Consider the following 19,546-nt stretch of genomic DNA (forward strand, 5'->3'; position numbering starts at 1 on the left):
GTGATTTCCTGCATGGGATAGCCTACATTTATGGCACAGGCTGAAGTGAATTATGGTCACAAGACAATAACCATGGCTGGCAAGGATAACATGCACATTTGTGCTGGTTTTTATAAGCCATGAACCTGACAGAATAACTTTTGCATCAACGGAAGGGAACATTTATTACTCATCTGATGGCTGTAAAAGTCAAGGGAACAATATTTACATTTAATGATTTAAAACAGGATTTTCATAAAGTTGACTGTAAACTTTCCAACCAGCCTCAGCATTCCCAATGAAGAATCATTATTCTGTGCAAAATCAAATCAAACACATATACAGCACCCATAAAATTCTATTTTAATTAGTTACAGTAACGTTTACCTCCATGACTGAGTTGCATTACATTTTAACATAAACTAATTAAACACATGCCTGAGTCAACAGTAATCTCCTCTAATTGTCTCTGAAAGATAATACTCAAACAAGGTGTTCCAAAACAGGGATGGATTTGTAGTTGTCTGTAGCATTGTCGGGCTGCAGGGATTTTTATTGGTGGAGTTGGTGATTGTAGCTAATTCCCTGTGAGTGAGCATCAGGTATTCAGCAGCTGAATAAGACAAAGTTCTCAAATACACCAATGTTCCCTCAGCTGCTAATGTAAGTTGATCAAGGCAGCAATCCTGTGCCAAGCACCACCTACTTACAATGCTTGACATGGAACAGAGTTGGAAATTTTAATTGATGCTGCATTTATGCTTTTCTTTAGTAAGTGAAAAATCAACTTTGAAATAACATTAACCCATGGTTTGGTGATTGATTTTCAGCTCATCTATTAACACCAAAAACAAATTTACACTCATAAAGATAATCCAAAATAAGGACTACCTGACGTAATATTAACCTTTCTTTAATATTAATCTTCCTGAAATAAACTATACCCTTAAGATGCAATTTTAAATCAAAAATCCAGTCTATTTTGACAAATCTAGCCTTAGCTAACTTGTTCTAATTATGGGTAACAAGGGAAGAGCAATTTGACTCCTCATGAGGTTATTTTGTATGCTCTGTTAAAGTCACTGCTGGTTTATGTGACTTGTCACAGAGTGTCTCTGTGGGTTAACACACTTCATGCCCTGGGCCAAACAAAGCCAGTTTGAAGGAACAATCATTCCTTTCTGTTGATCTTCAGTGTCCTTACTAAACGCTACAGGGTAATAAAATTTGGACTGTCTGAACTGAAGTGCCCAAACAGCCTGCACTAAAAGCGCTGACCCAGCTCCATCCAATCTTAAAATTAACTCTTTGACGGACTTTCAGGTTCTGTTCTCACACAATATTTCTTCTTTTATCTCACTGCTTTTAACTTAACTTAGATGAAACTGCTGTGGGTACTGTTCCATTATATGAATACAATTGACGTTTGTCATGATAGATCAGCACGAAAATTGCAACATAGCTTAGGAAATTTATAAGGAAGGCTAGTGTTGATTATGAAAAGGGATGATACATAAGTACAGTATGAGGCATTCTTATGACACTGTGATTAAGTAATAAGAGGGCAAAGCAGAAGAAGTTTGGCACTATCAGACAATGTGGTTTTCTTTTGGCTATGCTTGATGCTGACACAGTGCAACAATGTGGAAATGTTCTAATATTGAAATCTTTCCTGTTTAGCACATGTAAAGGTATATGGTATGTCATATAATAGTTTATGTTGGGACTCGCAAGTTCATGAAACAAAATTAGGAATAATAAATGTGTTCTTGGTAGGATACGGCAGTGCTTATTATTTTCGTCTGATTTTCTATATACGGCATGAATTGATGCCACTCCCTTACATCAAAAACTGATCACCAAAGATTACATTTTAAAAAAGAAATCAACCTATAGCATAGGCAGGGGTCTGAACCACCGTGTCAAGTAATCTGTGGGTTCTTGTACGTACATTGTTGAGCTTGAGCTTGCTCTTATCCTGTTTCTGCAAGTGTCCTGACAGGTGGTACAACACCGCCCTGCTTCTTCTTCTGTTGGCGTTGAAACCAGGTGGCCTGGTGTTTTCGTAGATTTCTACATCTGCAGTTGGGGTGACAAGATGAAAATATTGTCATTAGTTGAAACTGACAGAAAAATATGGAGAAATGTTGACAGAATTGCACAGACAAGGAGTGACGAATGGAAGTGACAATTATTACTGAGCCGAGAACTTGACTAGAGAGCTGGTACTGAGATGTGCAAGAAGGGCTGTGAATGGGACTTGAAGCCACACACGGTTCTGATTTAGTAAAAGCTGATGCAATAAGACTTGAGTTTGCTTCCACGTAGATATTTACTGTTAAATACCCTTCAAATATCTATGCTGTGCTGAAGTGAAGCCAACTGCTGTACTACAGAAATTTGCATACAATTGAATCCTCTAAATGCAGTATAATAATTATCAGCTAACTTCTTTTTTGATGCTTATTGAAGGATAACTATTGGCCAGGAAAAAAACTGTCTTCAAAATAATTCCAGAGATCCTTTACATCTGTCTGACAGGGTCTTGTTTTAATATCTCGTCTGAAATCCAACAGCACAGCACTCACAAGCCTGAGGTGTCAGCTTTTTTTCTGTTTAAAGGTTTAAGTTGGACCTGAACCCAGAATTTTCTAACGTAGAGGTGAGATATCCCCCAACTACATCACAGCTGACAGGACAATGTATACACCATTTTCAATGTTTCCAATCATTACTCACTCAAAGGATGGACATTAAATTACACGAAATATTTCATTGGTGGATACGGAAGCAAAAAAAAATTGTTTAAGATTCAGTCAAGACATTATTTGATTGCTTTGATCAGTGCAGCAAATCATTATGTCCAATTGATACCAATGAGATTTATTGATGCCTTTAAAAAAATCAGTGTTAAAACAAACTTCAAGACAGCTGATCTGTCAGTCTTGTTTCTGAGCAAATTTATGTCTGCTTAAAATTGCTGGCTTGTAGCAAAATGTGCCTTCATTTAATGAATACAGTTCAGATCTGTTGCAGCATTGGGAAGAAAGGTTGGGGGCACTCGGATCGCTAGAATTGTTGGAAGGTAGGAACCATCTGGAGTCTGATGAATTAATGAAACAGTGGGACTTCCAACATATTTACCAAGGCAGGTATTATGATCTAGCGACCCAATTTGTTCTGGGTAATGGCCATTTGAAGTCAGTACCAGACAAGTCAGATCTCTGAGAGGAATCTGGCTAGATAGAGCATAAGCTTTCTTTTTATTTTTGTTACCGATGTGACCTATTGCTGAAACATTAGCATGCAATTCTGTGGCATTAACAGTAAAACAAATCAGAGTCTATTAACAACAGAAGATAAAGAAAAAACATGCCATTCTATTCCCTTATAACAAAGATTAAAAGATTTTAAACACAGTAAAAATAGCCCAAGTATTGTTTTTGGATCGAACAGAAATAATAGCTTTATATTGGGTTGAGTAACCCTGGTATGAATATGGTTGCAATTCTAAGAACCTCTCCTGCTGAGGTTACCATGAAGGGCTCTTCTTATCAACCTTTCCCCTTGCCTGAGCTGTGGCAACTCTCAGGTTAAACCACCACCAGTCATCTTGAATGAGACAGCAGCCCTATAGTCTTCTGGGACCATTGGGTCTTGGGAATCCGAGTTCAGGATTCTCTTAAGGCCAGCATGCACGTTCAGTTGGGAAGGCAAATATGTTGTTAGCATTAATTTCAAGAGGGCTGCAATACTTGGAACCCTGTGAGCAGCTTTGGGCCTGTGTCTAAGGAAAAACATACTGGCAATGGATGGGGCCCAAAGAAAGTTTACAAATGTGATCCTGAGGATGAAGGGCTTGTCACATGAGAAGTGGGGAGTGAGGACTCTGGGTCTGTGCTCAATAGAGTTTTGAATGTTTGGGGGATCTCATTGAAACTTACAGAATACTGAGAGACCTGGATAGAGTGGACGTGGAGAAGATGTTTCCACCAGAGGGAGAGACTTAGGCCAGAGGGCACAGCCTCAGAGTGAAGGGACAACACTTTAGAGTTGAGTTAGCAGTAATTTCTTCAGCCAGAGGATAGTGAAAGTAGAGGATATGGAACTCAGTGCCATAGAAATCTCTGGAGCCCAGTCATTGACCATATTTAAGACGAAGATAGATAGTTCTGGATTAGTAAGAGGATCGAGGGAAGAAGGCAGGAAAATGGGATTGAGAAACACATTAGCCATGATCAAATTGTGGAGCAGGGTCAATGAGCTGAATGGCCAAATTCTGCTCCTGTGTCTTATTCTCTTATGATCTAGGAGGTTTAGAGGAAAAAACTGAGGCCAGAACTGGGACAGAATAGCACCCCCTGCAGCAGTTATGGAAGGGAATATAAAACTGTAGGACTTGACAAATGTTGAAGGGAAGGATTCCTCTTGGGAGAGGGCACAAAGCTATGCTGATCAAAAGAAAACTAACGTCATTTTTTTCTCCCCCAAGAGGTGTGATTGAATTACAGTGGCACATGGATGGTACGCATTGACTCTGGAGTGTGATTGGTCTACATTAAATCTATAATTATAAATCAGTCATCAAAATTGCAAGTTGACTGTGTCCTTGCGTAGATTCATAATGTTAGAAAAATACATTTATATCTCGTACAGTGCTATTCTACAGTAATATTGTATTTGAAATATCTATAATCAGTGATGATGAAACAACTAATTTTTATTATTTTAAGTGAGCAAATAAGCTAGATATTGCTACCAAAGTAAAATACAGCAGATGCTGGAAATCTGAAATAAGGACAGAAGCATACATTACAGCAGTACTGAACTTAACGTTCTAGGTCAATAACCTTTTTCCAAAACAGGAAGAAGTTGGAGATTTAACAAATTTGAACAAGTCAAGGGGTAGGGAAAGGATAGGAAGGAGGGTCTGTAAGAGGGTGAATGGTAGAAGAGAAGAGATGGCCTAGTGGATGATCAAGCAAGAAAAAGGAAATGTTAAAGGAATAAATAAAGAAACAAAAGGTGAACCAAGAGGAAGTATAAATAGGAGCATCACTACCAGTGATATAGTTCCTGGTAAGGATGGTGTATGACATTGTGAGGAACATGCAGTTTGTTGTGTTCCCCTTATATGCTGCTCTTGTCCTTCTAAATGGGGGAGGTTGTGTATTTGGAGGTTACTGTTGATGCAACAACTCACCATGGGGGTTCCAGTGTATCTTGTAGATGGCATGCCAGTCAAGCTGCTGTGTCCTGGATGGTGTCAAAATTCTTGAGTGAGTTTGGAGCTGCATTCATTCAAGCAAGAGGGGAGTGTTCCATCACACTCTTGACTTGTAGATGGTTAGTAGGCTTTTAAAGAGTCAGGAGTTGAGTTACTTGCTGGAGATTTTACAGCCTCTGACCTGCTTTCGTAGCCATTTTATGTGGCCATGTGACCTATAACTGCCAGGGTTGTTTCATAGTATTGGCATTTCTTTCATGAGCATAGATTGAAAGCTTGAAATGTGGCAGCCAAGTTTAAACCAAATCAGACTCAGAAATTTGCAAACTGCAGAGCTGGAGCAAATGGTATTTATGCAGCCAAACCTTGGCCAGACAGACTCTTGTTGAAGTCAGACAGGCCTGGAAGTACCTGGCCAGGTGTTAATGGGACCATTGTTTCAGTATGAGCTGTTGTTTCCATCTCCAGTGAACCTGTTTGTCAGAAGAATGCTACATAGACTTTGTGCCGCCTAGTTCAGTAAGAAGCCAGAGGCATTGTGTGACAAAGACAGCACTTGGCAGTTGAAGGATCAAAACCATGTTATGCATTCTTCAAAAATGGCAAAGTCACCTCATTTGATCTTCCTGCCCCTGCCCAATGATAGTATTGAAAACACAACGAAAACACAACATAGAATCTTTGAAGTGGGTGTGAAGAGGGGTTAAAAAGGGGCAACCTGGAGCCCCAGCACACTCTGCTTTTGCTCCTTCTTCAACAGTGCATCCAGACAGCACCTCTGGCTGGTGGCCGAGCCGCTCAGCAATTTCAGTTCCTTTTCCCTTGTGGTGAGTGTCATCAGACTGACCAGACCCAGAAGACCACCTTGGTGAAATGACCCAAAGACCAGAACCAGTCTTAGATGAGAGGGGAATCCCAAATCAATAAGTACAAATATCAGCCTACCCTCAAAGATCAAGGTACAGCCTGACCCAGCATTACTGAATGGTTATTACTGGTCTTTTCAAACAATTCAAAAACAGTGGTAGGGACCTGTGCATAGGGTATAGTGAATCCTCAGAAGCTTGTGTCGAAAGTAAATAGTCTGTGTAAATTTGAGAATGTTGGCCGAAAAGTCCTGTGAAGTCATTGACACAGTTTGACTGAGTTTAATTAAAGTACAAGGGTAGAATCTGATAAATCCTGTTTTTCCCTGATAAAATGTTTGCTTAAGTTGTGTTGGACCTTCCCCAACTCTTGTGTCCTTTGTATATCTCACCGGGTAATGTGCTTGAGTTAAAAAGGGTTACTACAAACTGGTTAGTCCAGATATATTTACCCATCTTTTACTTTACAACAAGTAATTATGCGGCAACTTTATTCAAGGTAGAAAATTTTTGAAACCCCTGGCTGCTTACTAACTGAATAGAGCTACAACATTCCACAGTTTTGAACACGCAAAACAAACTTTACTGCACAATCCTAGGAAAGTAATCAATCTACTACACATAAAACGTTTACACTAACATCCAAAATTAACAAGAGCGAAATATGGATTGGCTGACAAACTGTGATTGAAAACTCCTTGCCAGTTCAGACCAAAGTGCTGCTGCAGTCCAGACAGATTCTATGAATTCCACAGCAACCCAACCAGACATCAGAGAGTCACCAGTGACAGTATTGAGGGATGATGATGCGGGGGATTAGAATATGAACCTCAGGAGTTCAATAATTTGAGGTTGCTGAGATCCCTTTATGAATTCACTGTACTGATACTGCACCCCTCTAGTTTTTGCATCAGTGGGGAAATGAATGGTCCTCATTCATCATCCAGCTTTCAGATCCATGGATTTGGGTGTTTATGGTGACCAAAGAGATGTTGAACTCCCCAGCTGTTGGCCAGGTGTCCCTGTGTTTTCCCCCATGTACCCTGACTATCGAGTCGCTCCTCTGGTTCTGACACCGGTCAGCTCTGCTGTAATTGAAGCTGATTGAGAGTCAGAGCGGCTGATAGAGGGGCAACTGCAGCCCTTTGGTCAAGGTTACCTGCTACCAGTAAGCTGCAACTAATGTGTTTGTTCAGTATTACAGGCCCCAAAATTAGCTCTGTTGTGAACTGTTTCTCCTTTGGTGCTTGCAAGTAAAGGCTGATTAAAGACCGGTAAATGCAGCGAGAGGCCATTACTGGTACAAACTGAATATTCCTTATGGGTCAAATCTCATTAAATCTTCACCTCCCTGAAGTGGTATATAAAATGTTCACTTTGAAAGATCTGGCCTTTGAATTTCCTTAAATTCTGACCTGCCTCAATGACAAAGTCACATCCCGGTAGTTTAAGATAACAAAGTGTAGAACTGGATGAACACAGCAGGCCAAGCAGCATCTCAGGAGCACAAAAGCTGACGTTTTGGGCCTGGACCCTACTCCTGGTAGTTTAATGTCTTCTTGTGAGACCATGCTCCCAAGGCTTTACTTATTTCGATAATGTTTGACTTTCACTGATGCTTGAACTCATTTGAGTGAACTCTGAAAAATCTCACTGTATGCTCCAAACTTGTTACCAGGCAGAAATATATATTTCGAGCACTAGAAGTTCTTGTGTTTTGGCTTTCTAATTCTTCAGTTTACTTAGTACCAATACAGGTGAACAAAATTGAATGTTATCAGAGTTCAGGTTGGAGAATTTTTTCTTGAACACCTATGGCTCCTGCTAAGAGTTTATTTGCCTCTTCTTCCTCTTCTCCATCCCCATCCTGGTGCCTATGTTGTGTTACCTCCTCTCATTCTTCCCGTGGAGGTAGAGATCAAACAGCTCTATACCTTGTTATCTCAGCCACACCTGCTGTTTGGAAGCGAGTGGTTTCATGTTGACCTTTGTCATGAGTTAAGAGTTCCACAGAGTGCTCCACCTCACTATAATAATCTTCCCCCGCCCATAGCGCTGATTCTAAACAACTCAGGAAATCACTAAACACATCCACAGCTTCAGCAAAAACACGGACAAATCCGACAGCAACTAACCTAGAGGGTGCCAAAGGCATGGATGAGGGTGTCAGCAGTGGGGAGGTCGGGTTGGGGGAAGTTGAGCAATGTTAATATTGTGCAAATAAGCAGCATTAGTGATGGCACAAATATGCATTCAGAAGTAATGGGAACTGCTGATGCTGGAGAATTCCAAGATAATAAAATGTGAGGCTGGATGAACACAGCAGGCCAAGCAGCATCTCAGGAGCACAAAAGCTGATGTTTTGGGCCTAGACCCTTCATCAGAGAGGGGGATGGGGAGAGGGAACTGGAATAAATAGGGAGAGAGGGGGAGGCGGATCGAAGATGGAGAGTAAAGAAGATAGGTGGAGAGAGTATAGGTGGGGAGGTAGGGAGGGGATTGGTCAGTCCAGGGAAGACGGACAGGTCAAGGAGGCGGGATGAGGTTAGTAGGTAGATGGGGGTGGGGCTTGGGGTGGGAGGAAGGGATGGGTGAGAGGAAGAACCGGTTAGGGAGGCAGAGACAGGTTGGACTGGTTTTGGGATTTTTTTTTGGTTCACCTGCACATCTGCCAATGTAGTATACTGCATCCGCTATACCCGGTGTGGCTTCCTCTACATTGGGGAAACCAAGCGGAGGCTTGGAGACCGCTTTGCAGAACACCTCTGCTCAGTTCGCAACAAACAACTGCACCTCCCAGTCGCAAACCATTTCCACTCCCCCTCCCATTCTCAAGATGACATGTCCATCATGGGCCTCCTGCAGTGCCACAATGATGCCACCCGAAGGTTGCAGGAACAGCAACTCATATTCCGCCTGGGAACCCTGCAGCCATATGGTATCAATGTGGACTTCACCAGTTTCAAAATCTCCCCTTCCCCTACTGCATCCCAAAACCAGCCCAGTTTGTCCCCTCCCCCCACTGCACCACACAACCAGCCCAGCTCTTCCCCCCCACCCACTGCATCCCAAAACCAGTCCAACCTGTCTCTGCCTCCCTAACCGGTTCTTCCTCTCACCCATCCCTTCCTCCCACCCCAAGCCGCACCCCCATCTACCTACTAACCTCATCCCACCTCCTTGACCTGTCCGTCTTCCCTGGACTGACTTATCCCCTCCCTACCTCCCCACCTATACTCTCTCCACCTATCTTCTTTTCTCTCCATCTTCGGTCCGCCTCCCCCTCTCTCCCTATTTATTCCAGTTCCCTCTCCCCATCTCCCTCTCTGATGAAGGGTCTAGGCCCGAAACGTCAGCTTTTGTGCTCCTGAGATGCTGCTTGGCCTGCTGTGTTCATCCAGCCTCACATTTTATTATCTTGCATTCAGAAGCTCAGCTTGGAATCAAGCGTGACCAAATGGCAATGTCGCCAGTAAATCAGCTGTCGATGTTGATTAGAGATGCAAAAAGAAGTACTCCGCATGCTGCTGTTGGCACTTCCAGTAGGCTGCGTTCCTCTTAGTCTATAGCTTGTTTTGAAGCTGAGCTGTGTCAATTATTTATTTTAAGATTCCATCAACTGAATTAAAGTTAAATGGAAGGCAGGTTTATCTCTGAAAGACATGTCACTGATATAAAAACATCCACATTAACATAAAGTGGCTACCAATCTGCAACACTACGGAAATGTAGGGTCTGCAAAAGCCACCAGAGATTTTAAATGCTGGAGACATGCAAACAGCTTCTTTTTATCAGAAATGGAGGTGAAAGGTACACTACAGGACAGTCACCTGGGGGCATGAAAAAAATGATGAAGAGGCTCAGCAGTCTTTCACTAATTAAGCTGCCTTTAGGAATGTGTAATTACTTTTTGAGCTTCTGATGGTTTTTGAAGAGAAAAGCCACATGACCAGCCAAGCTTTGTGCGTTAATGTGGACTTTGGTGGCAGAATGTTTCTCAGTCTGACTGAGTGTCAAGCCGTTGAGCTGTGTTCCTTGAACTGTGAACTGTGTTGACATTTCTGCAAGCTGATAGTAGAGAATTCCACAGGACAAGTCTTTGCATTTTGACAGCAATGATGCCAGATGAACAAAAAAGGACATTGCAGCTATAGAGATAGTGAGAACTGCCGATGCTGGGGTCAGAGATAACACAGTGTAGAGCTGGAGGAATGCAGCAAGCCAGGCAGCATTAGAGGAGACAGAAAGCTGACGTTTCGGGTCAGGACCCTTCTTCAGAAATTGCAGCTACATTTTGAAACATGATCTTATGGAGATCTAAACGCCTGCAAAAAGATAAAGCCGGACCAGACTACCGGCCATAAACTATGAATTTTTTAAAAATTATTTTCAAGACTATTTGGCTTCATGTATTTATCGCTCCTTTTAATCAATAATTGTGTGGAGCTGCCAGTGTTGGACTGGGGTGGACAAAGTCAGAAGTCACATGACACCAGGTTATAGTCCGAGATAACAAAGTGTGGAGCTGGATGAACACGGCAGGCCAAGCAGCATTTTAGGAGCACAAAAGCTGACGTTTTGGGCCTAGACCCTTCATCAGAAACCCATTGTTCTGCCATTCTCACATTCCCATCACTTTATGTGAACTATCAACATCTTTTCTCCACCGGCATCCTGCATCCACTACCCCGACTCCCCTCTCTCCCCAAACTATAGCATAAATGCTGTCCCCTCCACACTCCACTTCAGCTCTAAAGAGGAGTCATCTCGACTTGAAACATTAGCCTGCTCTCTCTCAATGGATGCTGTCTAACCCACTATGATCTCCAGCATTTGTTGTTTTCAGTCAGAAAAGAGATATGGTTGTAACAAACTCCACCGCCCGCCCCATCACGAAGATGGTTGTGGCATAGTTCATGATGGAAATATGTAATGGGTGCCATCTTGGAGCCAAACCATGGCTTTGAAACACTGGGTGTAAAGTTGTTGGTCACAACAAAAAAAAGCAAACTTCACTAAAACCTGTTCAAGTCCTTTTCAGTTCAGCATTTTTTTGTTAAATTTAGGACTGCAAAAAGTGCAGTGAGACTGATCAAGATTAAAGTACTTGCTGGGCTAGCCTGAAAGGTCTTTCCTTTCAATTACCAAACAGTAAGAAGAAAGAGCTTTGGCTCCCGCACTGACCGCTGTATGAATTATATGTCAAACCTGCATCGCATTAAACCCACTCAGTTGCTTTAGATTATGCATTGCAATCGCCGTGATACACTGAAATCTCAAAAAGAAGGGTTTGATCATTAGTAGTCATCGCACATTTTATTTGCAACAAAAATAATTATTCTATTTTTCCCACAAAGCAGATTTAAGTAAATTAATATTAAAATACTTGTTAAGTGTAGGGGCCTGAACATTTCAAATAATTGAACAATTTATCAAATATCAGCTGCTCCTTCTCTCAATAGTCCTTGCTGAATGCTGTGCTTGTTTACTATAAATAATCTCATAACTGAATTGGGAAGCCTAGACGGGGCAACGTCAGCATGTACACTAGTACAGTAATCAGTGACTTATTTTGAGATGACGATTCAAAATTCAATCTAATACAACTTCTAATAGAGTTAGTGAAGAAGAAATCTCTCAACATCTGTGACCAATAGCTGAAGAGCAGTATTTGAAAGACGTCATGCTCCGAATCGCAGAGTTGAAATTGACTGCACACTGTCACATTCATTACTGACTTATTCTTGTACCAGAGTGTGATTGAAACTTAAAAAGGGCATTTATTCATGGAAAAGAAAACAGAAGCTGCTGCAAATGCACAGCAGATTGGTCAGCCTCTGAAACTCTCAGATGGAGATCCTGCGCCATTGGATGGCATCTACTGGAAACATTACCGATAGTGGAATCGACTTGAGGTATTTGGGCGTCCCATCAGCCAGACAGAGAGGCTTTGACTGACTCCTGCTGCCCCTTCCAGGTAAAGTAAGCCTAATGCCAATCAGGTAATGAGAAGGTCACCGTGAAATCAAGACCCAAGGGCAAAAATCCCGCTTGCAGTGAGAGGCCTTGGCCAATCATAGGCCAGCACTGTCTTAAGGATTCATGGTAATAGCAAGGCATGTTGGGGGGTTAGGAGGGGGAGGAACGTGGGATGGGTTTTTCAGGATTGAGTTTGTGTAGAGAAGGACAAGGGGTCGTGATATTAAGTTCAGATAGGGGTATCCCACTGGACACCTTTCTACTGGCTGTTCAGGTACTGAGTGTTTTTGACATGTGTGTGTTCCCACATGCATACTTATTCTCTCTCTCTCTCTCTCTCTCACACACACACACACACACACACACACACACACACACACACACACACACACACACACACCCTCTCCATCTCTCACTCATACATTCTCTTTCTCCCCTCTCTCTCACGCTCATACACACACTCCCCCTTCTCTCTCTTTTACATTTACATAGGTGAGGCAGAGCAGAATGTATCAAAATTTCATAATGATTCAAAATAGATAGTAAGGCATGTTGAGCTGAGGATATAATGAATCTGCAAGAGGCTGTAGACAGACTGAGTGAATGGGCAGAAACATGGAGTTTAATGTAGGAAATGGTGAATTTGAAAAAAAATAAAAAAAACAGACTATTCAAATGAGAGAAAGACTCCAAAATAGTGCATTGCAGAAGGACCTAGGTGTAACACAAAATGTTACCATGCACTTCCAACACATAATTAAGGAGGTAAATGGAGTTTTGGAATTTATTACTAGGGTAGAGCGGTTAGTGCTTAAAAATTGGGAAACTTTTTTTTAACTATAAAGGATGTAGGTGAGTTTTTACTGTGTAAAACATTTGCCCCTGTATTTAAGAAAGAGGCCATCGGCATTGGAGGCAGTTCAAAAGCGAATCACGAGCCTTGGAATGAAGGGGTTGACATTTCAAAAGTGACAGAGCAGGTTAGGTCTTTATTCATCAGAGATTAGAAGAATGAGGAGTGGTCTTATTGAAACATGTGAAGATTCTCAGGGGGCTGGGCAAGGTAGATGTTTAAGACGATGTTTCCAGTTTGTAAGGGAATCTAGAACTAGGAGTCATAATCACAGAATAAGGGGACACATGTTTAAAAGTGAAATGCAAAGGATTTTCCTCTCCCAGAAGATAATGAATGTTTGGAGTTCCAGAGAGATGTAGAGATTAGATCACTGGAAGTAATTAAAGAGGAGGTAGTTTTTTTTTGAAATATTAAGGAGTTGAGGGCTATATGGAGCTGGCATGAAAGAGGAATGAAGACCTGGGACAGATCAACCACATTCTTATAAAATGGCATGGCAAGGTTGAGGGGCTGAATGGTTACTCCTGCTGCTATTCCAGATGTTATTATGCTCTTGTGACAGTTCTGTTGGAGACATTACTGTGATTGAAGGTTCATCATTCCTTCGGTCTGCCATTCTAAATCCCAGACTGTGTTGAAAGTTAATGGATGCATCAGTGATCATCTTCCAAAATTTTATAGATTCTGGAATGCTTCCAATAGACCGGAAGGTAGCAAATGACACCCCACTAATTAAGAGGGGGGCATAGAAAAGATAACAGAGAACTATTGACCTTTTAGATATACATCATCAGAGGGGAACAAGTCAGTTAGGAAGCGTATGAAATGCACATAATAAGGATGGAAAAATGGGTAATTGTGTTTGACAAACCTGTTGAAGTTTTTGAGCATGTTACGAACAGAATTGATAAAGTGAAGTAGGAGTACTTGGTATATTTGGAATTTCAGAAGACTTCGGATAAAGTCTCTTGTAGAAAATTGGTTAGCAAACATAAAGGACACGGGATAGGAGGTAATGGTCTGGCATGGATTAAGGATTGGCAAGTAGGCAGAAAATTGAGAATAGGAATAAACTGATTATACTTATGATGGTGGGCTGTGACTAGTGGGTATTGCAAAGATCAGTCATTGGGCCTCAAGTGCTCACAGTATAAATCTATGATTTGGATGTGGAGGCCAAATATATTTCTAATTTTGTGAGTGATGCAAAACGAGGTGTGAATGTGTGCTTTGAAAAAGATGCAAAGAGGCTTCAAGAGGTATAAATTGGCAAGAATGTGGCAAATGGAGAAAATGTAGAGAACTGTGAGGTTATTTTGTGAATGATAGGATGTTAGAAAGTGTAGATGCGGATGCAGATATTCTCATTAATGATTACTGAAGGGTAACACTTAGGTACAGCGAGAAATTATGGATCCTAATGCTATTCTAGCCTGTATCACAGAAGGATTTGAGAACAGGAGTACCAAAATTTTACTTCAATTGTATAAACCTTGGTTGCCCTGTATCTGGAGTACTATGTGCAGTTTCCGTCCCCTTATTTTAGGATAGATATTATTGTCATAATTTTATCAAAGGATCTTAAGACTTGTTCCCAAGATGGAAGGCAAGGATTAGTGCTGGGTTCATTGCTTTTTGTCATTTATACAAATGATCTGGATGTGAATATAGGAGGTATGGTTAGTAAATTTGCAGCTAACACCAAAATTGGAGGTGTAGGGGTAGTGAAGAAGTTTACCTCAGAGTACAATGGGACATTGATCAGATAGGTCAAGGAGTGGCAGATTGGGTCTAATTTAGGTAAATGTGAGGTTCTGCATTTTGAAAAGGCAAATCAGGGCAGGACTTATATACCTAATGGTAAGATCCTGAGGAGTGCTGATGAACAAAGAGACCTTGGAGTGGAGGTTGATAGTTCCTTAAAAGATGAGTGACAAGTAGGCCGGGTAGTGAAACAGACGTTTAGTATGCTTGCCTTTATTGGTCAGTGTTTTGAGTACAGGAGTTGAGAGTTTATGCTGTAGCTGTTTACAACATTTAGAACATTGTGTGCAATTCTCGTGTCCCTGCTATGGGAAAGATGTTGTGAAATATGAAAGGGTTGATAAAAAATTTACAAGGATGTTGCCATTTAGCAGTTCATTCCATACACACAGCGCCCTTCGTGTGAAAAAAAATTGCGCTTTTGATCCCTTTAAATTTTTCCCCTCTCACCTTAAACCTATGCCCTCTAGTTTTAGACACCCCTGCCCTAGGAAAAAGACCTTGGCTGTTCAGCCTATCCATGCCCCTCATGATTTTATAAACCCCTCAGCATCTAATGCTCCAGGGAGAGTATCCCAGCCTCTTCGTCCTCTCCCCGTAGCTGAAACCCTCCAATTCCAGCAACATTCGTGAAAATCTTCTCTGCATTCTTTCAAGTTTAATAACACCTTTTCTATAGCAGGGAGACTAGAATTGCATGCAATACACCAAAAGTGGCACAACCAATGTCCTACACAGCTGCAACATGACCTCCCAACTCCTATACTCAATGTACTGACCAATAAAGGCAAGCATACCAACTGTCTTCTTCACTTCCTATCTACCTGTGACTCCACCTTTGCAGAACTATGAATCTTCATTCCAAGGTGTTTTTTTTTTCAGCAACACTCTGCAGGACTCAACTATAATGTTTATAAATCCTGCCTTGATTTGCCTTTCTAAAATGCAACACCTCACAGTTATCCAGATTAAATTCCGTCTGCCAGTCCTCGGCCTACCATCCCATCTGATCAAGGTCATGTTGTACGCTGAGGTAAAATTGTGGTCAGAGATGATGGGAACTGCAGATGCTGGAGAATCCAAGATAACAAAGTGTGGGGCTGGATGAACACAGCAGGCCAAGCAGAAAACTCTGAGGTAGCCTTCTTAGCTTTCCGTTACACCTCCAATTTTGGTATCATCTGCAAACTTACTGATCATAACTCCCACAAATAGAACCAAATTATTTATATAAATGATGAAAAGCCGTGGAACCAACACTGATCCTTGTGGCACACCGCTGGTCATAGGCCTCCAGTCCAAAAAACAACCCTCGATCACCACCCTCCATCTCCTACCTTCAAGGTAATTTTGTATCCAAATGCTAACTCTCCTTGGGTTCAATGTGATCTAACCTTGCCAACCATTCTACCATGCGAAACCTTGTTGAATGACTTGCTGAAGACACCAACAAGTGTATGAATAGTACTGAAATAAGGGGAAATGGAGATAGTGTGGGCAAGAGGCAATGAAGTAGGTGATCAGCTGTGATTACATTGAATGACAGAGTGGGCTCAATGGGTCCCTACCTGTCCCTATGCTCTATATTGTCCTTACCAGCAATCAACCATCTTTCTAGTTTCAAGCATTAATGATGAGTAATTTCAATTTTACTTGTACCATGCGTTTAATCACAAGTGTAACTTTGTAACAAGGCCAAAAATATGAATATGCGACAAAACATCAAAGCAAATTTGCCATTATTTGCTTGTCAGTTTCCCCTTACAGCAAGCTCCCTGCTAGTTGCTGAGTCAATGCCAGCTATGTTGGATTAAGACCCTTGAGTGAATCTCAATTACTTACATAAGGGCCTGAATTAGTAGCAAGAAAGTGGGTGTCTGCAACAAATCTAATTGCCCACTCGTTTTATCAAACTCGTCATGGGACAAGGGGACGAGATTCCGTCCATTGACAGTAAGCTCATGGAGAAAATGATCTTTAACCAATTATATAGTTGGGGGCTCAGAGTTGTTTGTTAGTCAGGGATTACTGTGAGCAAACTGTCCCAGGAGGTGAGTTTAGTTTAATTTGTCCAAATCACCATAAAATCACTTATGTGAGTAAATCATAGAATCCCTACAGTATGGAAACAGGCACTTTGCCCCAATCAGTCTGCACTGACCCTCCGAAGAGCAGCCAACCTAGACCCATCTCCCTACTCCCTACCCTTTCCCTGTATCCCTGCATCTCCCATGGCTAACACACCGAATCTACGCATCTCTGAACACTATGGACAATTTAGCATGGCCAATGCACCTAACGAGCACATCTTTGGACTGTGGGAGGAAACCAGAGCACCCAGTGGAAATCCACGCAGACAAGGAGATTGTGCAGACTCCACAAAGACAGTCACTTGAGGGTGGAATTGAACCCAGGTCCCTGGCACTGTGAGGCAGCAGTGCTAACCACTGAGAAATGGCTCATCACAGTTACTTCCTTCTATTGTGAAGTTGCACATCAATGCCCCACTTAATTACAACTGTTTGATGCAATTATTTTACTGTAGTTAGCTAACAAATTATTGACATGTTTTATTAGTCCATATTTCACTTGCAGCAAGGTTTATTAAGCCATATACAGAGCTTAATGAGCCAGAAACATTTTATTTTCCACTTAGCACAAGTATGAATGTCACAATCACAGACATGTTATGGGTTATTAGGAGCTTTATTTGCATTTTCGCTTCCAGTATTGAACTGTGTGAAGGGAGTGTACAGTAGATTGGGAAATAGATGAGCAATTTTCTGTCAGTTGACCAATTCCACTAAATCTACAAGTAGCAGTTATACACCCAGCTAGTCTGAATTCCTTGGGTAGTTTTTGTAAATGACTTTTATGTGATATTTGAAGCAATTCATTTGATACTTTGAACAGTTGCAGGCTGTGTCATTACAGTACATGTAGGAAGTCTGTGTGTCAACACGGTAACTAGAGCCCTGCCACATAAACCTACATTTGGCCAAGTAGTAAGGTTGATACCTGAAATGTTATATAGTCAATTTATTTATTTTGTTGACACACTTACAATAATAATGTTAGAATATCCATTTGTTTGATGTGAGCACATTGACTGACAGTTTCTGTAATTGTGGCAGAAGGAACAGAAAAATCTCTCTAAGCATTATGAATGACTTTGACTGTATAATTTTAATAACATAATAATATCTTAGCATGGAGACGAGTGTTCGAGCCCATCAAGCTTCACTTTGATAGTTCAGTTGTCACCTGAACCCCTCAGTTGGCTTTGTATCTTATATTGATTTTTATATTTAATGGACCATCCAATAAGGTCTACTTTTTCTCCCCAATAGATCCAACTGGACTGTAGTAAATGTCTTGCTGTGTGGGTGATGGGAAGTCATAAGCTCTCTGAGCATGATTGCCACTTCTGGGATTTCCTGCTCGATGTATCAGGGCCTGCAAATATGCCAGACCTTATTCGGGCAAGAGCATGCTAACTGCAGGATAACATTGGGCGTACACCATCATTTTATTCTTTTATGAGACGTGTGTGTTACTGGCAATGACTGTATTCATTGCTTGAGCCTTAACGGCTGTTGATTGGAGCGGTTTGCTAGGTCTTTTCTAGGGCAGTTAAGAATCAGAAACATTGCTGTCACTCTGGAGCCTGAAGCAGGCAAGGCCAGGTAAAGGATGGCAGATTTCTAAAGCCGAAGGAAATAAGTGAACCAGAACCATTTTTATGATGGTCAACAATGGTTTCATGGTCACCATTTCTGAGACTAGCTTTATCTTCCAGATTTGAACCCATTTTCCAACAGAACCAGACTGAGGCTCAGGATTAGAATTCCTAAATGCTCCCATACAAAGCTGCCATTCATTCCATCATTTATACCTTCATGTTGACATGACCACTAGGAATGCTACTACGTAGTGACCAGTGCTGTTAAGGAGGTCAAGAGCAATTTAAAATTTCAATGGGACCAGAAAAATAATGTTACTTTCAGTCAGTGGCAAAGGAAGTATTACAGCAAGATGCCAATAAAGTCCTGGAAGATGTACCAAGTATCAAGTCATTACAGATTTTATCAATTAGGCAGAATAAGACAATTATAAATCACTGTTTTCTGGATGACGATATTATAAATTGACTTATGAGGTCAAAAATAGGAAAGATGTTTGAGTCATCAGTCAGGAATCTAAAACAGCCTATGGAACATCATTGCAGAAATAAAGTACTGAGTTGCTAGAAATCTGAAATGAAAACAGAAAATGTTGGAAGGTTTGGCGGCATCTTTGGAGAGAAAACCAGAATGTTTCAGGATCTGATGATAGGCCACCAGCCGAAAACATTAACTCTGTTCTTGTCTCTCCGCAGATGCTGCTGAATTTTTTCCAAGCATTTTCTGTCTTTATTTCAGGTCAGTCCCTTTTGGCTGAAGTTAGGGTTAAGGTTGAGAAAATAACTCTCAGACTAGGAAAGGGGTCGTGCTAGACCTAGTATTGGGGAACGAGCCTGTCCAGTTGCCAACATCTCAATAGGGGTCAGCTCGGGAACAGTGATCATAATTCAGTAAGCTTTAAGGTCGAAAAGGATAAAGATGAGCATAGTTGTCAGGTGAAAATGCTAAACTGGGGGAAGGTTAAATACAACAATATTAGGCAGGAATTGAAGAATGTAGATTGGAGGCAGATGTTTGAGGGCAAATCAACGTCTGTGGGAGGCTTTTGAGTATAGGTTGATAGGGGCTCAGAACTGGCACGTTCCTGTTAGGATGAAGGATAAGTACGGCAAGTTTATGGAACCTTGGATAATGAGAGATATTGTGAGCCTAGTCAAAAAGAAAAAGGAGGCATTTTTCATGGCAAGGAAGC

The 19,546-nt window shown here is 41.4% G+C and overlaps 1 protein-coding gene across 1 annotated transcript in view; it reads right to left on the bottom strand.

Annotated features, from left to right (window-relative positions):
* Nucleotides 1-19,546, bottom strand: part of kcnh3 (potassium voltage-gated channel, subfamily H (eag-related), member 3) — a 587,271-nt gene that overhangs the window by 257,725 nt on the left and 310,000 nt on the right. Inside the window, exon 4 of the mRNA XM_048534608.2 lies at nucleotides 1,931-2,058. Coding sequence (XP_048390565.1) covers nucleotides 1,931-2,058 — 128 coding nt within the window. The remainder of the gene's footprint in view (nucleotides 1-1,930; nucleotides 2,059-19,546) is intronic.

The sequence above is a fragment of the Stegostoma tigrinum genome, chromosome 7, assembly GCF_030684315.1.
Source record: "Stegostoma tigrinum isolate sSteTig4 chromosome 7, sSteTig4.hap1, whole genome shotgun sequence".
Taxonomy (NCBI): Eukaryota; Metazoa; Chordata; class Chondrichthyes; order Orectolobiformes; family Stegostomatidae; genus Stegostoma; species Stegostoma tigrinum.